We start from the raw sequence: 21,510 nt of genomic DNA, 5'->3' as shown, positions 1-21,510 counted from the left end.
ACCTTTTAAAGGTCTTGAATAAAATTCTTAACTGAGATCCTAAATGCCCAATTAAGAATTACTTCAAATTCAAGGAATAAACTGGAATAACACGTACATTGAGAGTGCTTTGGGGTTTTTTTGTTTTGTTTTTGTTTTTTTTTTTTTAAGATTTATTTATTTATTAGACAGAGAGAAAGAGCCAGCGAGAGAGGGAACACAAGCAGGGGGAGCAGGAGAGGAAGAAGCAGGCTCCTAGTGGAGAAGCCTGATGTGGGGCTCGATCCCAGAATGCCAGGATCACGCCCTGAGCTGAAGGCAGACGCTTAAGGACTGTGCCACCCAGGCGCCCCGAGAGTGCTTTGTTTTTTAAGTGACATCTTTCCATTCCTGCATTCATTCATTTGCAAGATCTATCATCCCTACAGGCCAGTGATGAACAAGAAAATCTTGGTCCCTGCCCTGGTGGAGATCACAGTGTGGGGGAACCTATCAACCACAAAGTCAACAAAGCAATTGGCATTGTGACTAGTGGGCTGAAATGAGCAACAGGACAAGTGGTAGGAGATGACAAGCTGAGACCTACTCCAGACGGGCAGTCAGGACAGGCATCTGGGAAGACAGGCGATTTAATCCAGTGCCCAAACCCAGAGAGAATAGCAGGGGCTAGCCAAGAGCCAGAGGCCAGGTACTCCAGGCAGAGGAAAGAGCCTGAAAAGAGGCTGTACCCAGAGCGGCAAGCCAGCCATGGACGGGGCCATAGGCAGTGAGAGAGGAGGCACACTATAAATATGGAAATGGCATCTCACCACGTGATCCCCGACATGCCTTTGCCATTACACACACTTTCCCTTGGCCAGGAATCTTTCTCTTCCACACTCCCCTCTGCCACCTCACAGGTCTCTCCTCTGGAAAACATTTCCTGACCCTCCAAGGAAGAGCAAAGACACCAGAAGTTAATCCCCCCTCATCTGTGGTCCCACAGCACCTGTGTGACAGTATTATACCTCTTACCACACTGTGCTGAATCTTTGTGTTCTAGGACCCGTAAGCAGGGATCTTGCTTTACTTGTCTTTGTTTCCCAGCACTCTATATGGAACTTGGCACCAGCACGTATGAAATGGAGTGAATGAACAAACCAAAAGAGGAATGGACAAATTAAAAGAATGCAGGAGCCCCACCAACACTAATTCATTACCCCGTGTTGGAAATTCGGAGTAGCACCGTGGCTACAGTTCGCTAACCCATTTATAGTGTTGGGAGCAGGATAATTTCTATCCCCCCATGACTGTCCTACAACAAACACTTTTGAGCAAATCTTGCATCATGGAAAAGTGATGGAATAATTTTCACAGAGTATCATTAGCTGCTGGCACCAATTCCTTCACATTCACAGGCCTGCTTCAAGTGCCAGGTCCTGCATGAGGCTGTGAGGCCGGAGGCAGCCCTATCCATGAAGATCAACAACGCTAGTCAGCAGAGCACATCGTAGTTCTGAAACGTTGTTAATAAAGGACACTGTAAGATTCTTTACATGTCACTCACTTCTTTCGTAACATTCAGAGAAAAAGAATTTTAATTCCAAGATCACCCAGAGGACAAAACCATTTTGAATCTGTTGCTCAATAATTTTCACACTAATTCTTGGCAAACTGAGTCATGCCTGGGTTTCCTGTCCACAACCACTGGACAAGAATTTAAGCAACCATAACATTCTAAGCGAGGGTTCATTACCTGCCTGTGACCCTTCGTCGTCTCCATGTGTAGAATCAGATGTCACTTCCATTTCTTGTTGACTCAGCATGTCCTTCAAAGGTGGTTACGATTCAGAAACCAACGATGCATGTTTTCTGAAGTCACAAAGCTCTATGTACCCGTCCACTCGTCCACTCGAGAGTGTGCTTTGATGGAGTCAAATTGAAGAGCAGAGCCAAACAGTATGGGAACCAGGGAGAGAGGAGTCCCTCCCCAACTGCCCGGACCAGAATGGTTACATTCCTGCCTCCGTGCACAGCCCAATCCTGGTCTACCCCACCTGAGCCTCCGCCAGGCTAGGGAGCCTGTGGTCTTAAAATCCACAGGTGTGACAGCACTTATCTGCTAGGAACAGCCAGGTAAGGTATGCATTTCTACAAACATCACTGTTCGAATTGCTAAATGCAGACGAGCCAAGCACTTCCTCAATTCTCCTTAGGTATTCCTTAAATTTGTGCCAAATTAAAATCTGGGTGAGGGAAAATGTTTAGTAATTAAACAATAAAAAATGTTCTTAAGTGTCTAGCTCTCATTAATATGCTAAATAATATATGTATGCCATCAAGCTCAAGGGTAAACTATACTCTTCAACCAGGATTAAAAATACGACTGAATGAAATGCAAACTGCATATCTTGCCAGCCTCAAGGTGCAGCCTCTGTTCACTTCATTCCCAGTCACGGTCCTCATTCAGGTTTTCTGTGGGCCAAGCTCTGCCCTCAGTCAACACTCAAGCGTCCACTTAAATATGGCTTCCCTCACCACTAGCACCCATTTCAGGCCCCTTCCCATCACGCAATTACCACACTTCAGGACATCCATCCCCTAGGAAGTAAACATCTAACTATGTGTACATTCTGGGGTTTGATATCGGTTTCTTCTACTAGTCACCACATTCCAGAGGATGGGCACCAAAACTGTTGTGTTTGTCAATTTGGTTGACCATGCCCAGTACAGTGCCTGGCATATGGAGGACTCAACAAAGAGTTCTCTCCATTTCAGGGCACCTCCATGGCACAGTCGGTTAAGCACCCAACTCTTGGTTTCAGCTCAGGTCATGATCTCAGAGCTGTGAGATCAAGCCCCACATTGAGCTCCATGCTCAGTACAGAGTCTGCTCGAGATTCTTTCTCCCTCTCATCTACCCCTCCCGCTTGTGCTCACTCTCTCTATATAAAATAAAATAAATATGTTTTTTAAAGTTTTTTCCATTTCAGATTGTTGTCTGCAAAAATATTCTTCATGGCACACTGTTGTCACTGCCAAAGCTCTAAGTATATACGTGCTGATCTTAAACAATCAGCTTCATCAGGGGTTATTACAAGGCAAAGGGTCCATGAACTTGGACAGGAAGGAAAATTAGCTATTTCATTAACCCCTAACAAAAATTTGCACCTCTTTATTACAAAGACAGATCATAAAACACACAATTTGTAGTAACTTTGGCTGAATTACCAACAAAAATCACAGCCATATTCACTTCACATTATAGCTGAAAAATCATTTGGCTCGTCACATCCTCACAACAGTTATGGACCAACAATTGGATCATGACATTGAACGTATTCACAAAAAACAAAGATTACTCTGTCACAGGTTCTTTTAACTATTTTATAAGTGAATTTCAATATAATTGCTTTTCCTTTATAATGCCATGTAGTTTATTTTATGCATTTAAAAACATTTATCTGGTACACCACACACTGCCAAAGGGGCCAATGGAGGTCAAAAAGAGTAGAGGGTGATGAGGATAAAGAACAAAAACCTTAATCCCCATCATTATCATGAGATATAAACATCTGATGTACCAAAAAATGCTTATATTCTGTTTTTAATGGGTTGAGCATATTTTTACTCATGGGGAAAGGAATAAAACATTTCTGAAAGAAAGACAATTCAAAATAAACAGAATTATTAAAGAAGTTATATTTTATAATAAATAGAAATATTTATTTCATTAGTTTCAGTACAGAACAACTATAAAAAAAGAAATTCTCAATGGACATTTATAAGGTTAATAGTTACTGTACAATTCAACTATTAGATATCCTTGACATACTCTCTTTCTTGTTTTGAGATGTAATCGATATGTTAACAATGTAATGATCTAATATATGTATATATTGCAAAGTGATCACCACAACAAGTTTAGTTGACATTCATCAACACACATAGTTAGAATTTTTTTTCTTGTGGCGAGAGAACTACTCTCTTAGTAACTTTCAATTACGCAATACTATATTGTTAACTATAACCACTATGCTATATATTAACCCTCAAGACTTATTTATCTTACCGTTGGAAGTTGATACTTTTAAACACCTCCACCCATTCCTCTTCTCCTTCCGCCCTACTCTCTGCCTCCGGCAACCACCAATCTGTTCTCTATATCTATGAGCTTGAGTTTGTTTTTGTTTTTTTTTAGATTCCACATACAAGTGAGATCATACAGTATTTGATCTTTGTCTAGTATCCATGTCTGACTTACTACACTCTCAAAGTTCAGCCACATTGTTGCAAATTTTTGCAGAATTTTCTTTTTTATGGCTAAATAATATTCCTCTGTGTGCGTGCATGTGTGCATGAGTGTGTGTGTGTGTGTGTACCACATCTTTATCTATCCATCCATTGATAGAAACTTACATTGTCTCCGTGTCTTTAATGACATCGAGCACTTTTTTTTGACATATCCTTGATGATGATGAAACTTCTCAACTTTTTTCCAGAAAGACACATTTGACTTAATGAGCCCTGCGATTTGTAAAATGAGGATACGAGGCAGGCAAGGTCACAAAATAGATTACACTCCTTTCTACCAGGTGTTTCCTTAGTTACAACCTACCAACTGAAGATTTGCCCCATCTTATTTCTGTAACAGCTCTGTGAATATATGCACATACCCCACCAGGAGGAGTAACAGAGTAATCATTAACACCTTACTGTTTTGCTTTAATCAGCCAACCATTAATATCCACAACACAACACCAATTAAAAAAAAAAAAAAAAAGGAGAGAGGAGAGGCCAAGCCTGGATGGAGTTAGAAGGCCAGTGAACAGCATTCAGGGGCTGGGTTAGCAGAAAAAAAGTTCAGAGAAGGTACAAAAATCAAATTTTGCAGAACCTTAATGGCAGCCAGCAGGCCCCAGCTGCATGATGAGAATTGTTCTGAAGGACTAAACAGCACAGCTTTTCTCTCACACAAATTAAGACAGTTTGGGGCCAGTTCAGTTCAGCAGCTCCAGCTATGTTCAATAAATTTCTCACCCTTTCCCACCAAAAGGAAAACAACAGGACAGAAAATGTCCTCACAACCTTGCTCTCTTCTTCCTCCCATTTCCCCTCTCCCTATTTATGCTGACACTTTGGACTTGGAGCCCAAGGTCTGCCTGCTTTAATCCACAGGCAGGAGTCACATCTCTTCCAGCATATTAGCAAAAAACCCTCAACTTCACACAGTAATAGAAACCTAAAATCCTTCTAGAAGTTCACACCCCCCTCATTCCCACCAGAACATTTCTTGGAAAGGTGTGAAAGCATTTTTTGTCAGGTGCACATTCAAGAGAAAACCATCGACAATCAAATGAGATTTGAAGGAAAGTGAGCAGAAAGTTCCCTTAGGGTCCCGGGGAGCCCAGAGCAGCAGGAGCGTACTGGGTTTGGGACCGCTGTTTAATCCTGAGAAAGTCATTTCCTTCCTCCTTGACTCTCACTTTCCTCAACTACCAGGCAACAGAAGAGGAGACGATGGACCCTTAAAACATCCTCCAGCTCTACAATTCTGTGAAGGTCCACGTTGCCACAACAGCCACTCATGGTTGTAAGTGAGAGTGAAGAGCAGAAGGCCACTTAACACACACAAAAAAAGTTTGTAAGTCAGGAAAAATGCTGGAAAGAGACCATTTCGGCTTGAAGATCTGCTTGCTCCTGGTGCTCAAATGTTTAGTTCCTTAACATTTGTATTTCATTACAACCACGATGTGTGAAATGTCTAACAGAAAACACTCCCATAATCACTAGCAATACAGAAAGTATGTCACTGTAATGTGAGGAGAAGTTTGTCTCAAAATAATTGGGACATTTACAATTCACATGCACAATAAATGATTGTTAAAGCCACCGAGTTTGTCCAGCCAGGCATGAGGAAGATATACAAAACGTTACAATAACCATGCCTAACTGCAGCTAGAAACCCGTGCTGAGAAAAGACAACTACTGAAAAGATTTAGGGGACCATATTATTCACAGAGGCTTATGGGGCTGCCAAAAAACTAATTCTGTGCAGAATTTTCTATACTGTCAATAAAATTTTTCAACAAAATGATCTCCAAAGTAAATATTTCATTACACCTTTCTCAATTTTTATTAAAGCAATAAATACACATAGTTTGCCTTTTTCTTTTTTTAATCAAATAGGATTATAACAAAATCTGGCAGTCCTACCTCAGTCCTTCTTTCAAGGGGCTACCCCCTTCCATCTATTATCTATTTGTTCTCACATTTATGCATTTCTAATAGTGCACTTACACTATTTTCTGATTATAAGTCAGACATTATTTATAAAATTTTGGTTATAGTAATCAAGGATTTACGTCTGTTACATCTATTCTTCAAGTCTCTCCAGTTTTTTTTATTTCTGATACCATACAATTTCCAAGATTCCTTTCTTATTCTCTGAATCTGATTTTTATAGCATTCTTTTCTTGCTTCAAAGATGTAATTATTTTCCCACCTCTCTGAGGATATTTATTATATATCATTTTCCTCCCTTTCCCCTAAGTTTCTTTTTCCTGTTGGTTGGGTTTGGCTTTAATAATGGAAGCTTTCCTCAAACATCTGACTCCTGGCAGCCCCTCACATTTCAAAACGAGGCAGTCAAATGCCCAAGTTCTATGTGCTTGGGTGTCGCCTGCCAACTGATGGACTCGAAGTAGGCCATCAAATTCCATGATGTAACTAAACTATCTTCCCAATAAAAGCATCTTCTGACTTGGGGCTGGTATAGCTTCAGCAATTCTAGGGTTTCCCCCCTTGGTGTCCCCTCATCTTCTTGGTGTCAAACAAGAACCGCACCATTCTCTCTGGGACAGGGATCCCAAGGCAGAGTTCAATTTCTCCAGAGAATATATAAATCCATATGGTCCTGTGCAGGCAGGGAAGAAGAGGAAAGACCTGGGAGTGAAGGCACACTGTTTACAGATCGCAACCAAACTCCTAGTTTTTAGGCCCAAACATCTCCCACTTTCCCCTGATCCAACCTCAGGCAGTACTAGTTACTCTAAATCGGGAGGCTTACAAAGTCTAAGGGGTGCACTAGGAGGCCTCTTGTCACCACCCTCTGCCCTGGACCCCTCAGCAGTTACCCCTCCGCAATCATATTCCAACATGTGATGCCTTGCCCATCCAAAGCCACTTTGTCTCCACTTCTCTTTGACCGTATTAGTTATTCCTTTTTTTGTTTGTTTGTTTTTTGCTGTAATTATCATGGCAGCAAGCAGCGATAAACTCATATCCACTCTTCCACTTTCAACTACAAGTTCTGCTCTCTTCAATTTATTCTTAGGTAGGGTCCTAAAAGGGTCTCATGACCATAAGCCAGGCACTGGTTTCATACAGCGGTAGCATGCAGGCAAGACTTGATTCTTACAGCCTCAAAGTCTACAAGACAATCTTGCTGAATATCTTATTGTACAGACTTTGTACAATAATATTCATAACATCAGATGTAACTGTCAGTTAATTATTCTCTTCATGATTAGGTCCAATTTGGAATTTGAATTTAATATTTATAAGATAATATAGTCATTTCATATATAGCAAAATTTTATAGATATAGCATCAAATTACATTTCTTTCCTTTATCTTCAAATGTGAAAATTTACTGTACATTCAGTAATTCAATCCAGCCAAATTACAGCTTCTATTTGGGGACCTCAATTCACTTTACATACTGAAAATACTAAACTGCATTAAAACTTTATTAAAAACTCAAATTTTATCTCTCAAAATATATGTTAAAATAAACACAGAGGGGAGCCTAGGTGGCGCAGCGGTTAAGCGTCTGCCTTCGGCTCAGGGCGTGATCCCGGCGTTGTGGGATCGAGCCCCACATCGGGCTCTTCCACTCTGAGCCTGCTTCTTCTTCCTCTCCCACTCCCCTGCTTGTGTTCCCTCTCTCACTGGCTGTCTCTACCTCTGTCGAATAAATAAATAAAATCTTTAAAAAAAATAAAAAATAAAAAATAAACACAGAAACCTAAAGTTCATCTATATTTACTAAAAAAACTCTATAACTGTATCAAGTATATTAATAATGAAAGACAAAATATAGATGGCCCTGTAACCCAAATAATGAAAGACAAAATATAGATGGCCCTGTAACCCAAATGCTCATTTAAAATCTTTAAAAAAAAATAAAAAATAAAAAATAAACACAGAAACCTAAAGTTCATCTATATTTACTAAAAAAAACTCTATAACTGTATCAAGTATATTAATAATGAAAGACAAAATATAGATGGCCCTGTAACCCAAATGCTCAGTACCCTGTGACCAATAGAGAGGACGGCCTGTAAGTTTTAAAAACACAGACAGTAATTCCCATCTGGGCTGAAAGGGAACGTGCATGTTTTTAATAGTAACATTATGAAATACAGAAATAATTTTTCAGGACCTTCTTTTGAACCAGAAAGAATTTCATAGCTAGATGCCAATATTTCCCACAAAACCCAGTGAAATTGACTATGGAGCCCCAAGGAGTATGGAAACTTCTCAGGCAAAGAAAGATAAGGTTTGCCAGCAAATTCATAAAACTGCAAACTTTTGCCCAAATTATTTGGGCAAGCAGCACCTGGGTGGTTCAGTCAGTTAAGCGTCCAACTCTTGGTTTTGGCTCAGGTCACGATCTCAGGGTTGTGAGATGAGCCCCATGTCCAGTTCTGTGCTCAGTGCACAGTCTGCTTGAGATTCTCTCTGCCCCTCCCCCCCAAAATAAATAAATCTTTAAAAAAAAATTACTTGGTTTAGAAGCTCACATATAGCCTGTTTGATGAAGTCACTGGAAGTCCTAGAAACCCTATTTTGCCCACATTGCGATATATCTTTAATGTATCACAAAAATAAAAGAAAGCAAGAAATGCATAATGTCTTCCTTCGTTTTCTTTAAATCCTTATGTTTCTGAGTTAGCTGAAGTAAAAAAATGAAAGTAAATGATATTGACTTCAAACATTAAAGTCAAATAAATATTAATGTTGTGCTCCATTGTTTCTGAATCAGGAATATTTAACAGTCCCTAACATTCAAAACAGAGTATGTGAAAAATTTATTTCCTTGCTCTTTCCCATCATGTCATTAATTTGAGCGGGAGGATTGTTCTGCTCTCATTCAAATGATAATAATTTTGTCAATTATAATAATCAACTAGTCTTGATAAAAGGAATAGAGAGGAATGATGTTAAAATATTTACAAATAATATTTATAGCATTTAATCCACAATTCACCCCATGGTCATGATAATTTAATAGCATAGGGAAGGAAGTATAATCAATCCAATCACCAAATTTAAGAATTGCCAAGTTTCCCTCCTAACTACAAATGTCTTTGTTACTTAAATGGGGGAATCAGACCTTGAATCCCTAGGCAAACCAGAATAGTACCACTCTCTACAATTATACAGAATGTGCCTTCTAAAAAAGTCAAAATCAAATCCTGCCTGCACATTTTCCTATGACTTAAGCCTAAAGTGTTCTATTCGCTAATCCTTGATACACATCCCCAGTCCCTACATGTCAAACACTCTTCAATGGCAGTGACATGAAGTGGTCCGTGAAACCCTTTTACTTTTTCAATACTCTGCCCACCAAAATATCCGTCTCATTTAACAGGCCCCTGGGTGCTAAGTCAGTTTCCTTAATTTCCAGTACCTAATAAGGAAAGATAGAAGCCCTCAATGGTAAGTTACAAGGTTGAGTTGCGGTGGCTGAAATAAATTCCTGGCCGACAGTCAACCAGAAGGGCCACTGTGAAAGGCCACTTGCAAACTTCTGGGAATCAACTGATAAAGGTGCCCGGATGAGAGATGGTAAATCAGTGGACACACTCAACAGGAGCTCGCTTAGGTAGGACACACTGTAGGGAGTCACAAAGACTGTTTGTCACACAAACATCCCAACGAGTCTTTACTTAACAAATGGAAACAGCCAAACCCCAAACAAAGGCCCATACATGCTACTCAACAGAAACCAGGCTCCTTTTTTAAAACTATATAGCTTTTTAGATTTTCTCATAACAAAGTAACTTTGGACTTATTAGCTATAATTACTATTTGCTTGGAGTTGGAGACTAAGCACTGAGAAGCTCTGCAGGGTAGTGATGAAGAGTGTGGCAGAGCGATGCCGATTTAAATTCTCACTCTGGCACTCACTACCTATGCTAGGCTGGGTTGTTCCTTAGCCACTGTGGTTTCCTGACTGTAACATGGGGATGATAACAGAAGTGCCACTTTCATAGGGAGAATTAAATGAATTCATGTGGGGGCATCTGGGTGGCTCAGTTGGTTAAGGGTCTGCCTTCGGCTCAGATCATGATCCCGGGATCCCGGGATCGGGTCCCACATCAGGCTCCCTGCTCAGTGGGGAGCCTGCTTCTCCCTCTCCCTCCGCCTGCCACTCCCCCTGCTTGTGCTCTCTATCTCTCTGTCAAATAAATAAATAAAAATTTTAAAAATAAATGAACAAATGAATAAATGAATTCATGTGTGTATGTCTATATTATATATACATTCGAGGGTGGACAAACACATATACACATATGTGGGTGTGTCAGGAAGGTGTGGGATGGGTGTATAAGTAATATTAAAACAGTTAGATAGTGATGAGCCTAGTAAGCATGCAAAAACCATTCAAGCTACTCTTCTTGTTACTGTAATGCTTCTTATACACCACATTACTTCATGTAGTGTTTTAGGTTCAAGCTAAGCAAACAGTAAACATGTGCAAATGTATTTAACAAGATGAGTTAGAGATTGTTTAAAATTACCAGCTGATTCCAAACATCTGTGCCCATATGGCCACTGGAACAATAGGCTTATCTGAGTGATTTCAACCAGTACCTTCCCCCGCTCCATTCCCCCTAGCAGGAAGAGGCCATTAGAGAAGCTGGTACAGAAAGCACAAGTAGAATCTCAGAGTTGGAAAAGTACTTAACAGAGTTTAAACAGCTGACTCGGGTGAATGCTCCCAGTAGTAAATGAGGCTTATGCGAATCCATCATGAGTCTGGATTCTAATATTTCACACCATGACTGAAAGAAAGGGGTGGAAAACAGAGCAAGTGGCACTAATTTATCTGATTAATGTTTTTACATTAATTTGTTTTGATTAATGTTTGTACCTCCGCAATCCTTCCTATGAGCAACTGTCCTTTGCTCCAGAATGCCCCTCTTGCCCAGGTTTCCATCCTTCCTCCATCTCCCGCTGCCCCCCGACTCCCGACCCTCTGAAATCCATCCAGAAGGTCCAACTGTGTGTGCATGAGCATCAGAGGCTGGAAACCAGGGCCAAAGTCCACTCAGCCAGCCCTGGTAACTTGGGCCAAGCGATGCAGTGGCGATCTCCCTCAACGGCCCCCAGGAAGTCAAGAGCAATCGATGCAAGGGGAAGGGAGGACAAGAATGAAGGCGGGAAATAACAGTAACAATGACAAGGATAAAAGAGCCTCTAACGGTGCCAGGCAAGCACCCTTCACTCACTGAACCGTCGCAGCAACTCTACAGACCTGCTCAAATACAGCACAACCGTTCTGGTTCTTCCACTTTGCCCCCAGAGGGTATGTTTTTAAAAATTGACTTTTAGTAACCTGGCTCCAAAGCCTGAAGATAGACATAAAGTTTCACATAAATCTTATGGTATATAAAGTTCTACAGGAAAACCTACTAGACTCCCTTATCGACAGAAAGGAAGACAAAATAAGAGGCACAAGGATTTTAGTCAACCAAATGAGTCTTGGAGAGCAATACTCTAAATTCCCAGGCCAAGTAAACGTCTCATAAAACAATTTAAAGCATTTTAGCAACCAATGCTTAAGTGTCAAGGTCTTGGCAAAAGAGACGATTCAAGTAGAGAACACAGCACTGCACTCAGACATGCCCCTAAACAGCACTCCCCAGGGGAAGTCCTGACCAACGGACACGCTACCTTGCACCATGATAGCGAAAGGGTGAAATGTGTGTGGCCTAATTCAGAAAAATATGGAAGGTTAATTTCAAAAAGCCTCATTAAATATTTTAAAAATTCAATTCAAACAAATTTTAAACAAACTTGTTTTCTATTTTTTTTCAATAGACATTGAAAGGAATGAAACAAAGCAACAACATATTTCATGCTATCTTCTAAATAAACATCGAGGAGTAAGAAAGAAGGAATACAGTGAAGGCAGATTTTTCCTTAATAAACTGGGAGTGACAGAGAAGTCCAGAGCACTGTATCATTACCACATTATTGTGCAGCCTCATAACCCCGGCCAAGTATTTTCAGTATACATCACAGAGTATTAAAAAATACCAAAAGCAGAATACCTAAGCCAAAAATGAAACTCAGAAAAGAGATAATGGGTCAGACAATGGTAAAACATAAGGACTAGAGGTTTGTAAAAAAATAATAATAATAATCCCATCTGGAAGCTATTTCCAGAAAAGGAAAGAAGGAAAGAACAAAACCCAGAAAGAAAGCTTCTATTAAGAATTACATAGCATGAGAGTAGAAATATATATACAACTAAGGAACGTTCCATGAGACATGATCAAATAGCAAAGAATTTCTTGACAGAAAAGTCTGAGAACCAAATTTTTTTAATCAATTTATGAAAAGAAAGATAAGAGTAGGTATTATCCAGGGGCGCCTGAGTGGTTCAGTTGTTAAGCGTCTGCCTTCGGCTCAGGTCATGATCCCAGGGTCCTGGGATCAAGCCCTGCATCAGGCTCCCTGCTCAGCAGGAAGCCTGCTTCATCCTCTCACACTCCCCTTGCTTGTGTTCCCTCTCTCGCTGTGTCTGTCTCTGTCAAATAAATAAAATCTTCAAAAGAAAAAAAAAAAGAGTAGGTACTATCCTCATATTACAACAGTTTGATAACTGACTGAGATACCAGGATCGTTTAAAGTTGCTGATTTAAGGCAAATCACTGGAGAATTTCCTCCCATCTCTATTTTCAAAAATGATTTCATAAATTTGTGCCTGGCTTATACAATAAAGGATGCCACCCGCCAACAGTCTGTTAGTCTAGATATCATACAGAGCTGAAGAGAGAGCTTTCGCCCTATCATTCACTGTCCCATTATGAGGTTCCAGGAAAAAAAGGTCTTTTCGGGCGTGAGGCCAGAGGGAAAAAACTATGCTTCACATTAGTAAACGTCTTGTTAAACATTTATGGATAGGGGCTCCTGGCTGGCTCAGTCAGTAGAGCATGCAACTCTTGATCTTAGGGTTGTGAGTTCAAGCCCCAAATTGAGAGTGAAGTCTACTTTTAAAAAATTAATTAATTAAAAAAATTTTTAAAAAAAAGTGGATAATGTCAATCTTGTAACAGCCATTTTCCTCTCTGCATTGCCTAATACAACACTCTGAGACAAATCTGCATCCAAAGTTTGACAATGGGACGGGGCACCTTATATTGAAGCAAGCACAACTTCTGTGAACTAACCCCTCCTGGCCTTATCTAACTAATCAACTCATTCTTCCCCTCTCGGCATTTTCGTTAATATATATTTTTTCAAAGTCTACTCCTGATGTGACTTTCTATAGGATTCTGGAATAAGATGGAGTATAATCTTTTTTTTTTTTGAAGATTTTATTTATCTATTTGACAGAGAGACAGCACAAGTAGGGGAAGCAGCAGGCAGAGGGAGAGGGAGAAGCAGGCTCCTTGCTGAACAGGAAGCCCGATGAGGGGCTCAATCCTAGGACCCTGGGATCATGACCTGAGCCGAAGGCAGCTGCTTAACTGACTGAGCCACCCAGGCGTCCTGGAGTGTAATCTTTAAAATATTGCCAAAAACTTGTAAGACTTGACTACTAACTCAAATGTTTCCTCATCTATGAAACAGTAAAATTACACCTCCCCCACAGAATTACTGTAGGGAGGAAATGAAATCATGTGTTTGAAAAGTCCCAGCACATAAGCTTAGCTCTCAGGCTCTTTCCACGCTTTTAGGAACTAATTTCTCAATATCAAATTAATTTTCCTCATGTACTCTGGATTTAGCAAGCAACCAATTAGTTCACACATTGCTAGTTTTTATGGTGTAACTAACCGGTTACAATTTTAAAAGGTTAATGTATATCCAGATACTTACCATAAAAAGCGCTGACTTTGGCTGAGACTCCTAGACCTATACATTACGTGAAGTAAAATTTAACAAATGATGTTGAATTTTAAATGAGGGTCATGTCAATGAAGGTACTGCTAACAAAGGGATTGGTATACTAACATACTTACCCAGACCTTCTAATTTCCGAGGTTTTCCTTTAACATAACTGCCTCTCCCAATCCAAATGGCACACCAAGGAGCCCACCGTAACACAAACTACATGAAGGAAAGCTAAGAGGCCAGTAAGTGCCAACCAACCCCACTTACGGCCAAATAAGAATCAATATCAGCCTACGTGCTTTTTAATACCATAATGAAACAAGAGAAGCGGTAAAGGATGAAGTACTTGGGGGAGATAGATCCTGAAATCCTTCAGCTGTCTCCTCCGTTTCAGAGGAGGGCGTGTGCAGGGAACTGTCCTGACCAGGGTAACAAGGAGCCATGAGGCAAAACTCTTGAGATGAGTTCAAGCAGCTTAAGTGAGTGTGAGTGTGCCACAGTGTTCTCATCTGCCAATGACAGTCACAGCTACTCATTCCACGGAATCATCACAGAGCAGGTGCAAGGATTCTAACATGGCAGATCCCTACTAATGCCAAGCAGCCACATTCAAGCTGCCACACACAAAATCAAGCCAAGCAGCAGCTCTACCTAACAGATAGGCTAAATTCACCCCCTCTCTGATGCTTGCTTCTGGAACATCCATGGTGACTGCTATGAGAACAGGAACATGAGTCTGGAATGGGGGCCCTAACCAAGTAGTGTCAGAACCTCAGCCAGTCTCCCCATCCCCGACCTCTTCTATCACACCAAAAGCCCAAACCTTCCCCTCTCCGCCCTATGCTGTGCTCAGGTCCTGCCCACACTCCCATAGGTCCTAGAACAGTGCCCTGACTGACTACCCCTGCCGGGCCTAGGGGAGGACCCATGAAGCTGCAGGAAGGGGGACCATCTACAGACAAGGGCAAGTCTTGGGATCCCGTTTCCTGCCCCTGCTGGGTGAACTTAAAAGGCATTTTATCAAGAAACAATGTTGTGAGGGGTCATTACTTCCAATGGCACTTTTAGTGGCGTATTGTCTTTCAGCTACCATTAAATGTGAAATAGGATTCTACAAGGCAATTTGTATTCCAAAGTTTCAAACAAGCAAATTAGAAACTTTTTATAGCAGGTAAGTGTCCAGGCCTGGGGTCCTGGCCTCCTCCTCTTAGTCTCAAGCAAGTCACTCAACCTCACTACACCTCCGTTTCCAAGGACGGAAGGAAGGGAGTTAGGGAGGAAAATAAAGAAGAGATAATAGAATACCTTCCTCCTAGGTCTGTTGTGAGCACTACAAAATCCAATACGTGAGAGCATCTGGCACAGAGTAAACACTGAGAAAACAGTCCCCATCCCAGGTGCACAATCCCTGATTCACGATGCCAGCCTTCGAAAAGTTCTGGGAACCAACGGTTTTGTCATAACCCATTTGGCAGCAAAACATGACCTGAACCAACCTGAAGCTATTTATAACCCTGTTTGTGTCCCAGTTAGTATGAATATTCATACACTTTGCTTCAGAAATATTAATATATTTAATTATAGGGTATTGTCCCAAACTCCCCCAGAGATGCTGCATAAAATGTGATATATGTACCGTAAGCTATCTGAAACTTTAAGAAACCAATAATCCCGAAACACACCTGGTTCAAGGGTTGAGATAAGAGATGGCGAGTGTATCATAACCCATCCCTCAACTGAAGGAGGTGGTGGTTTCTGACTGTACCAAGAGCAGTCTGATATGCTAGATTGCAAGGACATTTCCCTGGACAAGCTGTCAGGCTGTCTGAGTGCAGCAGTGGCCCTGTCTTCGGACAGGTGAAATCAGGACCCTGGTCTAAGCTGGCCAGGCACAGGGCTTGGAGGAGGAAAGAGCTGAAGGCTGAGCAGGGTGAAGAATGCACAAACCCAGGTGGCTGTAGCACTTCACTTGCTCTCAGAGGACCCAGGCCATCAACCACATTCTTATAACTTGTTTAGTCACTTTTTTTCTAGATTTTCAAAGCGAATCTAGTTTTCATTCCCAACACTGGCTCCCTTGAGTCTGGGCAAACTGCCACTGAATCACAAGGGCCACTCAAAGGGTTGTTTTTTTAAGCTGTTGAAAACATTAAGCTAAATAAGTGAATATTCTCCAGCCTCCCTCACTGTGCCCTTATCCATCCTTACCATCCATTAAAACGACACTCCATTCATTCCAAAAATATTCCACTCTTAGTAAATTAAATATATAGCATGTACACTATAAATGATAAACAGGAGTATTAATGAAGCAGTAGCATGGGGAAAGTGGAAAACTAAGAAGTAAATCAAATTACTGCTTCTCTTTAAAGTACCACCCTAAGACCTAAACTACAGGGGCCCTGCCTGCAACACTGCCTTTTCCAAGGCTCTTATGGTAGCCCCCTTCCAGCCCCACTGCTCCCGATGAGATAGAGAGATCACAGGGCCAAGCGGATGAACATGTATGCTGAGAGCCCACAACCTCTTTCAAAACACACTCTGGGGACCCAGTCTCCCTGTAATCCTGCCCAAATGAGCCCTGAGCTCACTTCCCAAGGAGCTCACTTCTCACACCACTGTTTCCAAGTGGGATAGGAGAGAGACCACAGATGTCTGGCCAGGGTGACCACCGACATGTGTGCAAAGCCTTCCTCCGTGCAGAACGAAGCCCACATGGGAAAACAAAGGAGAGTCCATGCCAGCTCTCCCTGCCACCGTGTTCTGGCACAGAACTCCGAGGACTTGGAGAATTCTAAATTCAAACTGGACTCACCAAGTTGTTCTAAAAGTATACTTAGGATTATCCATTCTCCCCTTCTTCTGGGTACCAGAAATCCAGCCCTCGCCCCCTCCCCGGAGGTTTGAGCTCAGCACAGGGTCGCCTCACCACAAAATACATTTCTCAAGCTCCAAGGCAGCAAAATGAGGCCACGTGACCTGGCTGCAGCCAGTGGGATGGCAAGAGACTTGGGCACACAACCACTAGGTCACATCCTTTACAAAGGAAATTGCTTTTTTTCCTCCCTCTCTTCCCTTTTCTTTGGACTAGAACTTGGACATAGTGCTGAGGGCCCGGCCATAACCAAGAAGACGAGACAACACTGTGGAAGGGTAAACAACAAGAACGAAGGGACCCGGGTCCCTGAGAGGCCACACAGACCAGAGCCACCCAAGCCACCCACCAACTCCGAACCATAAGGTGAGACAGAAATAAACCTTGATCTTATTTACGCCATTGAATTTTGAGGTTTCCTTGGTACAGGAGCGTAGCCTCTCTCTCACTAATAGATTTGCAAATGCTCTAAATAAAATGGTTGTAAATTAGATTCGAGCAAAGTATGCTTAGGAGAACCATGAGTCAACTACAGTGATCCCAGACAAAAGAGTACAGTACCAAGGCTTTGAAGAAGGGGGAAGAAAAGAAATGGGGAAAGGGAGGAGGAATTTTATATGGATAGAGTTATTTTTTCAAAAATCCTACCAGAAAAATGTATCAAATAGATGGTAAACACACAAGAAAAAATAAATGAGTTCCATATGAAAATTAAACATGGCATCTAAAAGTATATAAAATGACCTGAAAATAAATTCTCAGTCTATCCTAGAAGGTCTTCTTATCAAATACAAAAAAGAAGAATTTTAAAAGCAAAATTCTGGGGATGCCTGGCTGGCTCAGTCAGTACAGCATGTGACTCTTAATCTCAGGGTCATGAGTTCAAGCCCCATATTGGGCAGAGAGCTTACTTAAAATAACAATAACAATAAGCAAAATTCCAGATCTACTTAGGAAAGAAAAACACAAATTTTGCTTGTGTGATATGATTAAAACTATTGTTACATGCTTATTTTAAAAGACTGAAAAGAATACACTCACCATTATACTAAGCATTTGTATTATGTTGGTAATAGCTAACATTTATTGAGGGCTGTTATGTACCAAAGTGCTTTACATATTAATTTCTTTAATTTTTATAACAATACAAGGAAGTAGGTACTATTACTATCTTCGACTTATTGATAAGGAAACTGAGGCACAGAGCAGCTAAGCAATTTGCCCAAGTTCACAGAGCCAAAATGTACCCATGCTCATATTCAAAACCACATCATCTAATGTAACTCTGAACCACTGTTCAGAGATGTACTACAAGCTACAAGAGAGAGCTAATAAAATGTTTATAAATACTATAGGATTTTCTTACACTGTTTTTCAAATCTTGTATAAAGTAATAACATCACGCTATACTTGATACCTAACCCAATTTAGAGATAACATGCTTATCCCAAATGCTATTGTATAATCCCTTCTATAATCCCCAAAACAATATTGCTTGTAAGAATCCAAGTGTATACAGTATTTGGGAAGGTCACAAGATCAGTACACACAAAACTGAAATTCCAGCAATGAGGAAGAAGATAATAGAACACAACCCTTCTCTAGCACCACTTCAACAATTAAGCATCAGCAATTTGGTTCTCTGGAGCTTATAAAGTGATCAGTGTGAGGTCATCTAGTCCACACTCCTAACCTTACAAACAAATCAATTAATTGTGCAGACTGAGTGATTTATTCAAGGTCATAAAGCTAGTTACTTGCAGAACCAAAATTAGAATGTAACTCCTCTACGACTAAGGTAAGATCTTTGTTTTTAATGTGCAAGTTTTCCAGAATTTATCAACTAAAACAGTGATGTTGTTTGTAAGTAATCTCCATAACCAAGGTGGGGCTCAAACTCACAAGCCCGGGATCAAGGGTCCCACGCTCCACTCCCTGAGCCAGCCAGGTGCCCCTCAACTACAACAGTGATTGTAAATTATGTTCCAAAACCCACGAAGAACCCTCGGGGGCCTGGGATGAGCTACCTGCCACTCCCACCCCCCAAACCCTGCTTTATAGAAAGCTACTCCTGCCTGTCCACCCTGCATTAAAGAGAACTGCAATGCGTTGTCACATTCCTAAAATGAGCCTCCATCTAAAGCTTGTTTCCAAAAGCAAGTAAGAAAGAAGGGAGGGAGGGAGGGAGGACGGGAGGGGGAGGATGCAAAGCACATAACAAAGTGAAGTATTAGCATCCTTACTTTAAAGAACCCTATTCCTGGGCCCTTTGGAATGCTTAACCTAAAGAAAGCTTCCTACTGCCAGGATTCATCTCATAGAAAACCGGTCACCATCCATCCTTTCATTAAATGGTTATTCTCATGCCAAATAAATTACCATATTCTCAGAATAAGGAACAAACCTGGAAAAGAAAGTGCAGTTGACAACCCCCGCCGTGACACACATCTACTTTATGGTGGCCTTAGCCTTCTCATTTCACATGTGACTATTAAGAACATCAAGTGGTCTACCAATAAGCATCTAGGAAACAGTCACAGGAGCATGGAGCCAATCAATCAGTACAATAAAGAAACAATAAAGATCAAAATGATATTTGTCTCGGGGATTACACATTTGTTGAAAGCAATAAAAAACACAATTTGTTTAGTCACTCAATATATATTTAATTGAGCATACACTATGCACCAGGTACTTTTCTAGATAGTAGCGACTGAACCCAGACAACCCTGCCCTCTGGAGTTCACATTCTAGTGGAAAGAGACAGACATCAGCAGGCCAACAAGTAAATTGTCAGGTGCGCTAGTGGGTGATAAGTGCTATGCAGTATAATGAAGCCAGGGAAAGTGGTGCAGCGTGCTGAGGAAGGCGGGCTTTGCAGTTTCACCCATGGTCAGGAAGGTCATGGAGAGGAGGGAGTCACCCATTCGGTCACCGGAGGGCCAAGCGCTCCAGGCAGGCGCCACAAGGGCAAAGGGCCTGCTCTGGGAGGCCGATGGCTATGGACAATGAACAAAATGGTAAGGGGAGACAGAGTCAGGCAGGATCACTCAGGACCCTGTGGATCACTGTAAGGTCTTCAGCTTTTATTGTGAGTAAAATGGGAAGTCACTGCAGAATGGTGAGCCCAGGGTGATACAATTTATTTCCATTTTAAAAAGGCTCACTGTGCTGCTGGCTGCGACCAGCCTCAGTGGGACAAAGGGGCAAACAGGGAGACCAGTGAGGAGGCCACTGTAGAAATTCAGGCAAGAATGATGGTGGCCTACACCATCACAGTAACTATGGAGATAGTAAGATGTGGCCGGATTCTGCATAAACAGGATTTGCTGACAGACTGGATGTGGTTCTAAGAGAAAGAAAAGACTACAAGGATGCCTCCAAAATGTTCAACCTGAACAACTGGAAGATTCAGATTTGCCTGTAAGAGGCATAGGAGGGGAGATCAAGAGTTCAGATCTGAACAAACATGTGGAGCTGTCAAGTGGATGACAGGAAACAGACGTACGCAGTTTGGCGGGAGAGCACTGGGCTCTTTCTAAGCAGGGGAAGGAAGATGACAAAGGGAGTAAGTGGGACAAAGAGGAGGTCCAAGGACTATGCCCTCCAACATTAGGAAGAAGAATCAGCAAAAGGAGAACAAGAGGGAAACCACGAGAGTATGGGATATCCTAGAAACCAAGAGAAGAAAGTGCTTCGTGGAAGACGGAATGATCAACTATCAATGCTACCGAGGGATGAATAAAATAAAGACTGAGAACTGACCCCTAGATTGAGCGATAGGGAAGTCTGTAGCAACTTTTCACGCACTTTTAGTTGAATGGTAGGGGCTATGCCTGTTTAAAACGGTTTTAAGAGAGAATGAATGGGGAGGAATTGCAACTGTGGGCATATAAAATTCCTGAGGAACTCTTATATAAATGCGGTGATAGCTGGAGACAGAGGTGGGATCAAGAGTATAGTTCTTTTAGGAGAGGAAAAATAATACCTTGTATGCTAATAGAAAGGACCCACTAGAGAGGGAAAGAGTAAGGATGCAGAGGAGAGAGAGGAGATGTCCTTGAGCAAGCAAGAGGAGGCACAGCTGGGGTGGCCTTGGGAAGTTGCTGGTTGGAGGCAGACTACGGATTCCTCTTCAGTTTACTTCAATTTTCTTAGGACAAGAATAGGCAAAGTCATCAGCTAAGCATCAGGATGGGGAGGAAGGGATAAATGTTTCAGGAAAGAAAAGAAGTATGAAATAATCATGTAGAACAGTGGAAGAGTGATTGCCACACAGCCTTAAGGTCTCACATGTGATCATGAATTTCACTGAAGGCATTATTAGGCTTGTGTTTTTCTCCAGCCTCACGCCTCTGCATGGGGGCTCGTACAGAGCAGGTGAAGAGTCAGGTTTAGCCAGGGGTAGAGTCTGACACAGCTGTGATGAAGCAAGAACGATGAGGAAAGCAAAGGCGTGATTGTGATTGACCATGGATGCTCAGTAAAGAGCAAAGAAGGGATCTGAAGGGATGGGCAACTGCATAATGGTGGCAGGCCCA

The 21,510-nt window shown here is 41.6% G+C and overlaps 1 protein-coding gene across 6 annotated transcripts in view; it reads right to left on the bottom strand.

Annotated features, from left to right (window-relative positions):
* Positions 1-21,510, bottom strand: part of UTRN (utrophin) — a 486,188-nt gene that overhangs the window by 443,911 nt on the left and 20,767 nt on the right. Inside the window, exon 1 of one of the 6 annotated variants that reach the window (XM_087865552.1) lies at positions 1,715-2,042. The exons of the other annotated variants lie outside the window; for them this stretch is intronic. Within the exon in view, the coding sequence (XP_087721678.1) occupies positions 1,715-1,784 (70 nt within the window). The 5' untranslated portion in view covers positions 1,785-2,042. Of the gene's footprint in view, positions 1-1,714; positions 2,043-21,510 lie in introns of those variants that run through there. 6 annotated transcript variants of the gene reach the window in all.

The sequence above is a fragment of the Ursus americanus genome, chromosome 11 (genome assembly GCF_024610735.1).
Source record: "Ursus americanus isolate L20-20 chromosome 11, mUrsAme1.1.p, whole genome shotgun sequence".
Lineage (NCBI taxonomy): Eukaryota > Metazoa > Chordata > Mammalia > Carnivora > Ursidae > Ursus > Ursus americanus.
The sequence above is the reverse complement of the archived record's forward strand: the minus strand, read 5'-3'. Positions and strand labels throughout refer to the sequence as shown.